The sequence below is a fragment of the Haematobia irritans genome, chromosome 5, assembly GCF_050003625.1.
Source record: "Haematobia irritans isolate KBUSLIRL chromosome 5, ASM5000362v1, whole genome shotgun sequence".
NCBI lineage: Eukaryota > Metazoa > Arthropoda > Insecta > Diptera > Muscidae > Haematobia > Haematobia irritans.
Window position 1 is genome coordinate 24,151,201 of NC_134401.1, and position 11,938 is coordinate 24,163,138.

General features: G+C 34.7%; 1 protein-coding gene across 1 annotated transcript; it reads right to left on the reverse strand.

Moving 5' to 3' along the window:
- Positions 1–7,438: 7,438 nt before the first annotated feature.
- On the reverse strand, positions 7,439–8,669 carry LOC142237519 (clavesin-2-like). The gene is made up of 3 exons (XM_075308877.1): positions 8,284–8,669; positions 7,842–8,211; positions 7,439–7,777 (listed from the first exon to the last, which is right to left on the reverse strand). The coding sequence occupies exons 1-3, from the start codon at positions 8,592–8,594 to the stop codon at positions 7,520–7,522; spliced, it is 939 nt and encodes a 312-aa protein (XP_075164992.1). The 5' UTR covers positions 8,595–8,669; the 3' UTR covers positions 7,439–7,519.
- Positions 8,670–11,938: the final 3,269 nt, after the last annotated feature.

Sequence of the window (11,938 nt, forward strand, 5' to 3'; positions counted from 1 at the left end):
GCCATGGCAGTAATTGAGGATTGTGAAATATGTGTAAATAAGTTCATATTAACCCTTTCAGCGCCGAATTTTACATACCCTGCAAAAAATTTGGAAGTTGTTCCAAAAGCACAACTTTAAAAGCATACCCAAAGAAGGAATATGATCACCCCAAACATGTTTCAAGAGGAAAATGTTATTTTTGGATGGTGATCATGTAACATGTTTGCTGCAACCATGTTATGCTGAAATTTGGTACATGGTGTTGGTAGATGGTCTCTAACAACCATGCAAAAATTGGTCCACATAGGTTCATAATTATATATAGCCCCCATATAAACCGATCCCCAGATTTGGCTTGCGGACTCTCTAAGAGAAGCAAACTTCATCCAATCCGGTTGAAATTTGGAACATGGTGTTAGTATATGCTCTCTAACAACCGTGCCAGAATTGGTTCATATCGGTCCATAATTATATATAGCTCCCATATAAACCGTTCTCCAGATTTGAACTCCGGAGCCTCTTGGAGGAGCAAAATTCATCCGATCCGGTTCAAATTTGGAACGTGGTGTTAGTACATGGCCGCTAACAACCATACCAAAATTGGTCCATATCGGTGTATGGTTATATATAGCCGATCTCCAATCACACAAAAATTGGTCCATATCGGTTCATAATCATGGTTGCCACTCGAGCCAAATATAATCTACCAAAATTTTATTTCTATAGATTTTTTTTTTCAAAATTTTATTTCTATAGAAAATTTTTCCGAAATTTTATTTCTAAAGAAAATTTTGTTAACATTTTATTTCTATAGAAAATTTTGATAAAATTTCATTTCTATAGAAAATTTTGTCAAAATTTTATTTCTATAGAAAATAATAAAAACCTTCGTTATATTAGCGAAATTTTTCATTAAAAAATTTCATTAAAAATAAGTTGTAATAAATTATGTTTGAGTTGGCAAAATAATTATGAATATTTTGTACTACTACAGCCTAACACTGCTACAATCTGGTTGGATATGAAAAAAATATGGATAGTCGCAAATATAATGTATCCGACCTTATTAGACCTTCCAACATTTCCCGGGTGGCTGATATTTATTGTAACCAATTTAAAGTTACTATCATTTCTGAACCGCTTGACCGACAGCTGACAGATTTATTCCAGTGACAGTTAATTTTAAAGCATTTTAATGCTGTCATTGCTTTATACTTGGCTGGAAAACCAAAAATGACCCTCCAGCATTTAATTGTGAATAAATCTTTGGTTTTTTGTACCATCACTCGTTGCCGTGATACTGGCAGTGTTGCATTGCGTCCATAAAATGAACTAACGGTAACACCAGCAGAAATGATCCGAAAAGTGAAGGCCAGATTTGATCGAAATCCAAGCCGCAATTGTTGAAACCGTGCTCGAGACCTGAACATATATAATGTTGGACTAAAGCCACTGACAGAAAAAAGTTATACAGAAATAAAAGTTATATTGGAAAGAGTCAAAGATTTATTCCGTATGCACGAAAGTGGCTAGTTACCAAATTTGGTTTTCTCCCAACCCACAAAACATTTTTATACCCTCCACCATAGGATGGGGGGTATATTAACTTTGTCATTCCGTTTGTAACACATCGAAATATTGCTCTAAGACCCCATAAAGTATATATATTCTGGGTCGTGGTGAAATTCTTAGTCCATCTAAGCATGTCCGTCCGTCTGTTGAAATCACGCTAACTTCCGAACGAAACAAGCTATCGACTTGATGTAGGTCGGATGGTATTGGAAATGGGCCATATTGGTTCACGTTTACGTATAGCCCTCATATAAACGGACCCCCAGATTTGGCTTGCTGAAATTTGGTACATGATGTTGGTATATAGTCTTTAACAACTATGGAAAAATTGGTCCACATCGGTTCATAATTATATATTAACCGATCTCCAGATTTGGCTTGCGGAGCCTCTCTTAGAGTTGAAACTCCACGTACTAAGTTTCATCCGAGCCGGTTGAAACTTACTACGTGGTGTTAGTATATGGTCTCTAAGAACCATACAAAAATTGGTCCATATCGGTTCATAATTATATATAGCCCCCATATAAACCGATCCCCACATTTGACCACCGGAGCCTCTTGAAGGAGCAAAATTCATCCGATCCGGTTGAAATTTGGTACATTTCGCTGGTGTATGGCCGATAACAACCATACCAAAATTGGTCCGTATCGATCTATATTATATATAGCCCCCAAATAAACCGATCCCCAATCACAGAAAAATCACGATTGCCACTCGAGCCAAAAATAATCTACCAACATTTTATTGCTATAGAAAATTTTGTACAAATTTTATTTCTTTAGGAAATTTTGTCAAAATATAATTTCTATACAAAATTTTGTCAAAAATTTATTTCAATAGAAAATTTTGTCAAAATTTTATTTCTATAGAAAAATTTGTCAAAATTTTATTTCTGTAGAAAATTTTATCAAAATGTTATTTCTATAGAAAATTTATGAACATTTCATAGTTGAAGAGGAATATTTTGCAAAATCTTCCAAAACATCAAGAATACTACCAATCTACCAAACAGTAAAAAATCTGCCAGTCTTGGTAGACTCGTGTTAGTAATTATTTTTTTCCCAATATATATAGCGGTCGAGAACTGAATATATACGTATTTAATAGACATTTCTTTTGTCTACTATATATCCCGCATGGACTAACTTACAATTTAGAAGATGACTGAGAACCATGGCACTCAGCACTCTCCAGCAAAGAGTGGCTTGAAAAGGAGGTTCCTTGACAATGGCCACCAAAATCTCCGAATCTCAATATGTTGGACTTTTGGCCCTGGACATTTTGGAGACCAAGACGCAGTGGATTAGATGTGATAAGATTAGCTCTAAAAATATCAAGGTTAGGTTAGGTTAGGTATAGTGGCAAGCCGCTATTTCAGGCCCACATAGACTATTCAGTCCATTATCACCTATGGACTATTCAGTCCATATCACCTTCTATAGCAAAATGTTTTTGTACGGTAAACATAACGTGTTTATCGCAACCATGCTATTTTCTCGGGCATTATGAATCTGATTTCGGTAACCATTTTATATTTGGCGAGAAAACAAAATTTTTCTCGCCAAATATGCTTGGCCATAGCACAGCTGTGAACTTCTCTCTTAATTCTATGTTAACCAAATGCCAAGGGACCTACTTTTTATAGACAAGTCCGAACGGCATTCCACATTGCGGTGAAACCACTTAGAGAAGCTTTAAAACACTCAGAAATATCACCAGCACTAATGAGAGTAGAAACTGTAGAGTAGAGTAGAGCCCGTGACCCTTTATAGGAAAGGTGGCCTTGCTAACCATTGCACCAAAGTGTCGGTCATCTCAAGACCGCGCTTTGCCGGGAATGGGTCAAAATGCTACAAAGTCATATTCGTGCCGTGTGTGATGGACTACTACCGTTGTTTTTGTAATCAATTTATTTAATCGATTTATATGGCAATACAGAAACACAGCGTTCACTTTTAAGGTCCATCGCAATCGTAGTGGAGTAATCACAGTAATTTTTGAAATCAATTTTATATATAATATATAATATTTACAACACACAATAATTTATCGTGAAATTTAAAATATTTTATTTGCCATAAAACAAGTTTTTCACTAGTGTACGATATGGAGTCTCATACAAGTTGGCTTTAATAGATGTGCTAGTAGCAGTGGTATAAAACTGATTGCCTCAAGATTTTTTATGTAAGCTCAGCTCAGTGTTATGAAAGAGCGTAGAGGTACAAAATGCATTTGATTCGTGTATTTAATTAACGGTATGGTCACACTGGGCAAATATTTGACAGAAATAAAAAACAAGTATGTAAAGTCTAAAGTCGGGCGGGGCCGACTATATTATACCCTTCACCACTTTGTAGACCAAAATTTGTGTTACCATCACAACTCCTTCATGAAGGTTTATATTCCCATATACAAATATATATATATCTTAACCGATTTTTTGTACTTCTACAAAATCTCTAGAATTAAAATTTAAATCGGCTAATGCCCTGGGATGAAGCACAATGTTACTAAAAACAAGTATATACGACCGTAAGTTCGGTCAGGCCGAATCTTATGTACCCTCCACCATAGATTGCGTAGACACTTCTACGAAAGACTGTCATTCACAATCGAATTACTGGTGTTGTGGTATCCTAAACCTTCTTAACATCGTTTTCTAAATTGTGAGTTAGTCCATACGTGGTATATATTAGACAAAAAGTATATATACTCAAGTCTACAAATAATTACGAATCGATATGGACTTTTTGCACGGTACGTAGAGAGCCAGAATTGAAATATGGGGATCGCTTATATGGGGGCTATATACAATTATGAACTTGATATGGACCAATTTTTGTGTAATTGGGTTCGATTTATCTGAGGGCTATATATAACTATAGACCGATATGGACCTAGTTAGGCATGGTTGGTAACGGCCATATATTAGCACAATGTACCAAATTTCAACTCACTCGGATGAAATTTGCTCCTCCAAGAGGCTCCAAAACCAAATCTCGGGATCGGTTTATATGGGGGCTATATATGATTATGGACTGATATGGACCACTTTTGGCATGGTTGTTAAATATCATATACTACCACCACGTACCAAATTTCAACCAGATCGGATGAATTTTGCTTCTCCAAAAAGCACCGGAGGTCAAATCTGGGGATCGGTTTATATGGGAGCTATAAATAATTATGGAATGATATGAACCAATTCCTGCATGGTTGTTGGATACCATATATTAACATCACGTATCAAATTTCAACCGAATGGGAAGAATTTTGCTCTTCCAAGGGGCTCTGGAGGTCAAATCTGGGGATCGGTTTATATGGGGCCTATATATAAATATGGACCGATATCGACCAATTTTTGCATATGAGTTTGAGGTCATATATTAACACCACGTACCACATTTCAACTGAATCAGATGAATTTTGGTCTTCCAAGAGGCTCCGGAGGTCAACTCTGGTGATCGGTTTATATGCGGGTTATATATAATTATGGACCGATGTGAACCAATTTTTGCATGGTTGTTACAGACTATATACTAACACCATGTACCAAATTTCAGCAGGATCGGATGACATTTGCTTCTCTTAGCGGCCTCGCAATCGAAATCGGTTTATATGGGGGCTATATATAAGTATGGATCGATGTGGACCAATTTTTGCATGGTTGTTAGAGACCATATACTAACACCATGTACCAAATTTCAGCCGGATCGGATGAAATTTGCTTCTCTTAGAGGCCTCGCAAGCCAAATTTGGGGGTCCGTTTATATGGGGGCTATACGTAAAAGTGGACCGATATGGCCCATTTGCAATACCATCCGACCTACATCAATAACAACTACTTGTGCCAAGTTTCAAGTCGATAGCTTGTTTCGTTCAGAAGTTAGCGTGATTTCAACAGACGGACGGACGGGCGTGCTCAGATCGACTCAGAATTTCACCACGACCCAGAATATATATACTTTATGGGGTCTTAGAGCAATATTTCGATGTGTTACAAACGGAATGATAAAGTTAATATACCCCCCCCCCCCCTCCTATGGTGGAAGGTATAAAAATATGGAGGTACATTTAAATCAGAACCAATTTTGAGGCAACTTCGCAAAAGTATATTTATGATTATCGGTCGATAGATGTGTATTCGAGTAATAGGACAATTTGAGTCATTTTTACAAATTTTCGACTTTGCAGTGGCAATTTAATAAGGAAAATGAGGGTATTTTTGCCATTTTTTGCCTAAATCGGAAAAACATATATATGGAAGCTATATCGAAATCTGAACCGATTTCAATAAAATTTCACATGCATAGTTACTATGTTAATTCTACTCCCTGTGCAAAATTTCCCGTAAATCGTATTACAACTTTGACCTCTACGGTCATATGACGGAAAATCGGGCGAAATATATATGGGGGCTATATCAAAATCTGAACCGATTTCAACCAAAATTAGCATGATTATTCAGAACACTAATTCAACTCCCTGTGCAAATTTCATCCGATTTAGTTGAGATTTGGCACATTGTGCTAGTATATGGCCGCTAACAAACATGCCTAACTATAATTATATAACAGGTTGGCTGATAAGTCCCCGGGGAGTGGACAACGACCGGTGAACCGTCTCCGAAGCGTGGAAAGACTCAAAAGTCCGCTGGCAAAGTAATGGCCTCTGTTTTTTGGGATGCGCATGGAATAATTTTTATTGATTATCTTGAGACGGAAAAAACCATCAACAGTGACTATAACATGGCGTTATTGGAGCGTTTGAAGGTCGAAATCGCGGCAAAACGGCCCCATATGAAGAAGAAAAAAGTGTTGTTCCACCAAGACAACGCACCGTGCCACAAGTCATTGAGAACGATGGCAAAAATTCATGAATTGGGCTTCGAATTGCTTCCCCACCCACCGTATTCTCCAGATCTGGCCCCCAGCGGCTTTTTCTTCTTCTCTGACCTCAAAAGGATGCTCGCAGGGAAAAAATTTGGCTGCAATGAAGAGGTGATCGCCGAAACTGAGGCCTATTTTGATGCAAAACCGAAGGAGTACTACCAAAATGGTACCAAAAAATTGGAAGGTCGTCATAATCGTTGTATCGCTCTTGAAAGAAACTATGTTGAATAATAAAAACGAATTTTGACAAAAAAATGTGTTTTTCTTTGTTAGACCGGGGACTTATCAGCCAACCTGTTATATATGGGAGCTATATCAAAATCTGAACCGATTTCAAGCAAAATTAGCATGAATATTCAGAACCTTTATTCAACTCCATGTGCAAATTTCATCCGATTTAGTTGAGATTTGGCACATTGTGCTAGTATATGGTCGCTAACAACCATGCCTAACTAGGTCCATATCGGTCTATAATTATATATAGCACTCAGATAAACCGATCCAGTTTTTAGGGAGATTATTCCTTTAAATCAAAATTGATTTTCTTTACTTTAACAAAAATTTACCTTAGTTTAAAGACATGCGATTTTGATAGAGGGACGCGAATTTCAAACATTCGTATGCTAAACTTAAAGAAGGGTCTTTTTAAATCAAAGATTTTAAATTTTCTTTTAATTAAAATTTCTTTATTTGAAAGAAAGTACGTGCCCTAAAATTTAGGTTCCATAATCTTTCATTTTAGATCAATATTTTTTTTCTATGTAGTCTTAAAGCTAAATAGCTCCTCAAAAATATGTCCTTATTTTAAAGAAGCTGCACCTTTGGCTCGGATTCAAAAGCAAAATATTTTAGGGAATGTCAGAATCTTTTGATCCAAGTAAACTTTTGTTTTTGAGTGCATATTTGTGAAGATTTTAATGAAAATATGTCACAACAAAACGTGGCAAAGTAGCATTTAAAGGCATCGCCAAAAAGTTTCCAATTGCTAACATTTACACTTCAAACGTTTTTGATTTATTCAAAATATAACGTATGGGAAATTTCATGAAAATCATATAAATACCGAGAATCATCAATCAACAGCAATTTTTCTAAAAGATCCACCAACACCAAAAAGGCCATCAATATCCAAAGGTTTACCAGGACGTAAGCTCTCATCACTTCCATAGTTGGCATTATCCTTGAAATATTGCCTATAAGTATCCCAGATCTTATCGTATTCCAATGCCAATTCACTCAATGAAGGTTGCTCGCCACCATAGTCCTTTGGTAAATATTTGGGAGCTACATACTGATGTAGTTCTTTGAAATCATGGCCTAAAATTTTAATCTGAAATTTTTAATAAGACATCAACAATCATCTAATCGTTCAATAGTCCTTGCAACCGGCTTACTCTTTGTTTAAGTTTCTCCGAAACAAATTGAAAAAGGATCCGAAAAAATTGCTGAGCAGCTGGTGTTACATTAACGTAATACACCGATTTTATACGAAAAGGCAATGATTTCTCCAGGAATGTTACCATTTTCTTGCAAAAATTCGGTGTCATTTGTAAATAATGATTGGCAGTGGCCTGACCCATATCCACTATATAGGAAAGTCCACAAATACAAGCATAGGGATCATTAATTAACATCACTTCATGGGCGGCGCATCCAGGTCTACAGATTTCATCAATTTTATATTGGCTTGTGGAGAAATTGAAACGTAAAAGTATAAGTCTGGGACCAATTCCATTCAAAGGTAAAGGTAAATCTTGGAAACATCTAAAAGAAAAGAATTGCGAAAATCATCAAAATCCCCCCCCAAAAAAAACCTCTGTTTCCAATCTTACTTACCCCAAACGATGAATTTCTCTAAACTCCGGCTCATCCACATTGGTTACATTCATTATTTCCGGAAATTTCGACTTCAAGCTATAATACATATCCAATTTCTCTTTGGCCTTTTCCAAACTGTATTTACATCCTCTCAAGAATTGTATGAGAAATTGATCATCTTGTCGTACTTTCAGATGAGGTTGATGCTCCAACCATTTTCGTATATCCTTCAAATCTTGCTCGATTCTTGATTCCACTTCGTTTAATTCCTCATTGGCAATTTTTTGTAAATGTGGTTCAAGTGGTGTTATTTTTGCCATCTTTTGCATTAGTGTTTCACAGATAAACTGATCGTTTTTGAAGCCAGTATCTAAATAAATGGCTTTTAGTAGGTAGCACAGTTCAATAACTGCTTACTATCCCAGCAAAAAAATTTAGAAGTTCTTCCAAAGGCACAGCTTCCTTATTTTAACTACCCAGTAAGTTCTTTTAATTCAATTTTTTATAACTTGTTTGTTTTTCATACTTTTAATGGATAATTTTAACTTTTTTGTTTCAAATAGGTTAAAAACTGAGCAAGAATTCATAAAATGGAACAAATTATTTAAATTTTGTCGAAAAAAAATGTTTAATCCAATCTGAAAAAATTGTGAATTTTTGAAAATATTTGAGGTCAAACGTTTCCGAAAAGCGTTACATCCCTTAAAAATTATAAAAAAATAATACAAAAATATTTATTTGACAAAATATCACAGAATTTTGTAATTTAACAGGTTGGCTGATAAGTCCCCGGTCTAACAAAGAAAATCACATTTTTTTTTCAAAATTCGTTTTTATTATTCAACATAGTTCCCTTCAAGAGCGATAGAACGATTATAACGACCTTCCAATTTTTTTATACCATTTTGGTAGTACTCCTTCGGTTTTGCCTCAAAATAGGCCTCAGTTTCGGCGATCACCTCTTCATTGCAGCCAAATTTTTTCCCTGCGAGCATCCTTTGAGGTCTGAGAACAAGAAAAAGTCGATGGGGGCCAGATCTGGAGAATACGGTGGGTGGGGAAGCAATTCGAAGCCCAATTCATGAATTTTTGCCATCGTTCTCAATGACTTGTGGCACGGTGCGTTGTCTTGGTAGAACTACACTTTTTTATACCCTCCACCATAGGATCGAAATATTGCTCTAAGACCCCATAAAGTATATATATTCTGGGTCGTGGTGAAATTCTGAGTCGATCTGAGCATGTCCGTCCGTCCGTCTGTTGAAATCACGCTAACTTCCGAAAGAAACAAGCTATCGACTTGAAACTTGGAACAAGTAGTTGTTATTGATGTAGGTCTGATGGTATTGCAAATGGCCCATTTGCAATACCATCGGTCCACTTTTACGTATAGCCCCCATATAAACGGACCCCCAAATTTGGCTTGCGAATTCTCTACGAGAAGCAAATTTCGTCCGATCCGGCTGAAATTTGGTACATGGTGTTAGTATATGGTCTCTAACAACCATGCAAACATTGGTCCACATCGGTCCATAATTATATATAGGCCCCATATAAACCGATCCCCAGATTTGGCTTGCGGAGCCTCTAAGAGAAGCAAATTTCATAGTATATGGTCTCTAATAGAACATTGCATCGGTCATATATTTTTGTGTTCGAGAACATCTCGAAGCCCAACATGTAAGGTAGAGATTTGTAGTCGTTCCCGTTTGGACCGATGTTTGTAAGTTCGAATACAACCATAACTCGTTCTCGTTTGTGTTGTATGAAACGGTCAATCAAACAACTTCAGTCTTCGGGATCAAACACAACGAGTCAAATTGTTTTCGAAAACATAGTGAAGGAATCGAGGATTTCGAATCTTTTTTTGCCCTCACGTAGTAACAATAACAACAACTTTTATATGTATTGTACGTTTGTTTAGTTGTAAGTTGATGGAAAGGCGTTTGTGTATGAAGTAAAAAAAAAAAAATAACATAAAGTGGACAAAACCTTCTGCATTTCTATGTAAAAAGGTATTAACAGCAAAACAAAATATTGCTCTAGTTTTTAGGAGAAACATTTGGGATGATATTTTTTGGCATTATAGTAAGTAATCGTTAAAAATGCAATTCACTTTTTCGTATAAAAAATAAGGGGCATTCGTATTTAAAGGAAATAAAACATTTTGTCTTTTTCTATAGAAATAAAATTTTGACAAAATTTTCCATAGAAATAAAATGTCGACAAAATTTTCTATTGAAATAAAATTTTGACAAAATTTTTTATAGAAATAAAATGTTGATAAAATTTTCCACAGAAATAAAATTTTGACCAAATTTTCTATAGAAATAAAATTTTTGATAAAATTTTCTAAAGAAATAAAATTTTGATTAAATTTTTTATAGAAATACGATGTTGACAAAATTTTCAATAGAAATAAAATTTTGACAAAATTTTCTATAGAAATAAAATGTTAACAATTTTCTATAGAAATAAAATTTTTTATAGATTTACTCGTTTGCGAATAAGTTCATTGTTCTTTACTTCTAAAAAAAATTCCCTGAAAACGAACATCGGAGATGTTTCGAAATATTGGATAATATTAAATAAAAATACAGCTCCAAAAAACAACATCTGTTTTTATTCATATGACCTCAAGCCGAATTAAACAAATATAATGTTGATAAAATTTTCTATAAAAATAAAATTTTGACAAAATTTTCTATAGAAATAAAATTTTGACAAAATTTTCTATAGAAATACAATACAATACGATAGAATTGTCTATAGAAATAGAATTTTGATAAAATTTTTTATAGATGTTAACAACATTTTCTATAGAAATAAAATTTTGACAAAATTTTCTATAGAAATAAAATTATGACAACATTTTTTATAGAAATAAAATTTTGATAAAATTTTCTATAGAAATAAAAATTTGATAAAAATTTTTATAGAAATAAAATTTTCACAAAGTTTTCTATAGAAATAAAATTTTGATAAAATTTTCTATAGAAATACAATGTTGATAAAATTTTCTATACAAAAAAAATTTTGATAAAATATGGCCAACTTGCAATACCATCCAACCTACATCAATGACAACTACTTATGCCATGTTTCAAATCGATAGCTTGTTTCGTTCGGAAGTTAGCGTGATTTCAACAGACGGACGGACGGACATGCTTAGATCGACTCAGAATTTCACCACGACCCAGAATATATATACTTTATGAGGTCTTAGAGCAATATTTCGATGTATTACAAATGGAATGACAAAGTTAATATACCCCCTTCCTAGGGTGGATGGTATAAAAAACAGACAAAAAATACAAAAATAAATTTACTTTTGCTATTTACATATAAAAACATAACAAATTTAAACATTTACCTTGTTAGAATTACTCATTTTATCGTCAATAAGCTTAACTATTAATTACACACTTATATCTAAAGAAACACAAACTGTATGACTTCTTTTCTCATTAAGCATGATTCCATTTTTTGTCATAACATACTCGAGAACTTTGCAAAATCCCGAAACTCCCGCTAAATGTTCGAGTATTCTCGATTATCCCGTTTCACCAAATGCAATCGAATGTTTGCTTGCGACCGAGAATGGAAACAAATGCACAACTTCAATGATGTGACGTCACAACAACATTCACTCGATACTGAATTATTGGGTGTG

Excerpts from the sequence above, each read along its gene's own strand:
- LOC142237519 (XM_075308877.1), bottom strand. The coding sequence starts at position 8,594 with ATGCAAAAGATGGCAAAAATAACACCACTTGAACCACATTTACAAAAA. Across the intron at positions 8,212-8,283 it reads AGAGAAATTCATCGTTTGGG|ATGTTTCCAAGATTTACCTT; the intron begins GTAAGTAAGATT and ends CTTTTCTTTTAG. Across the intron at positions 7,778-7,841 it reads CGGAGAAACTTAAACAAAGA|ATTAAAATTTTAGGCCATGA; the intron begins GTAAGCCGGTTG and ends TAAAAATTTCAG.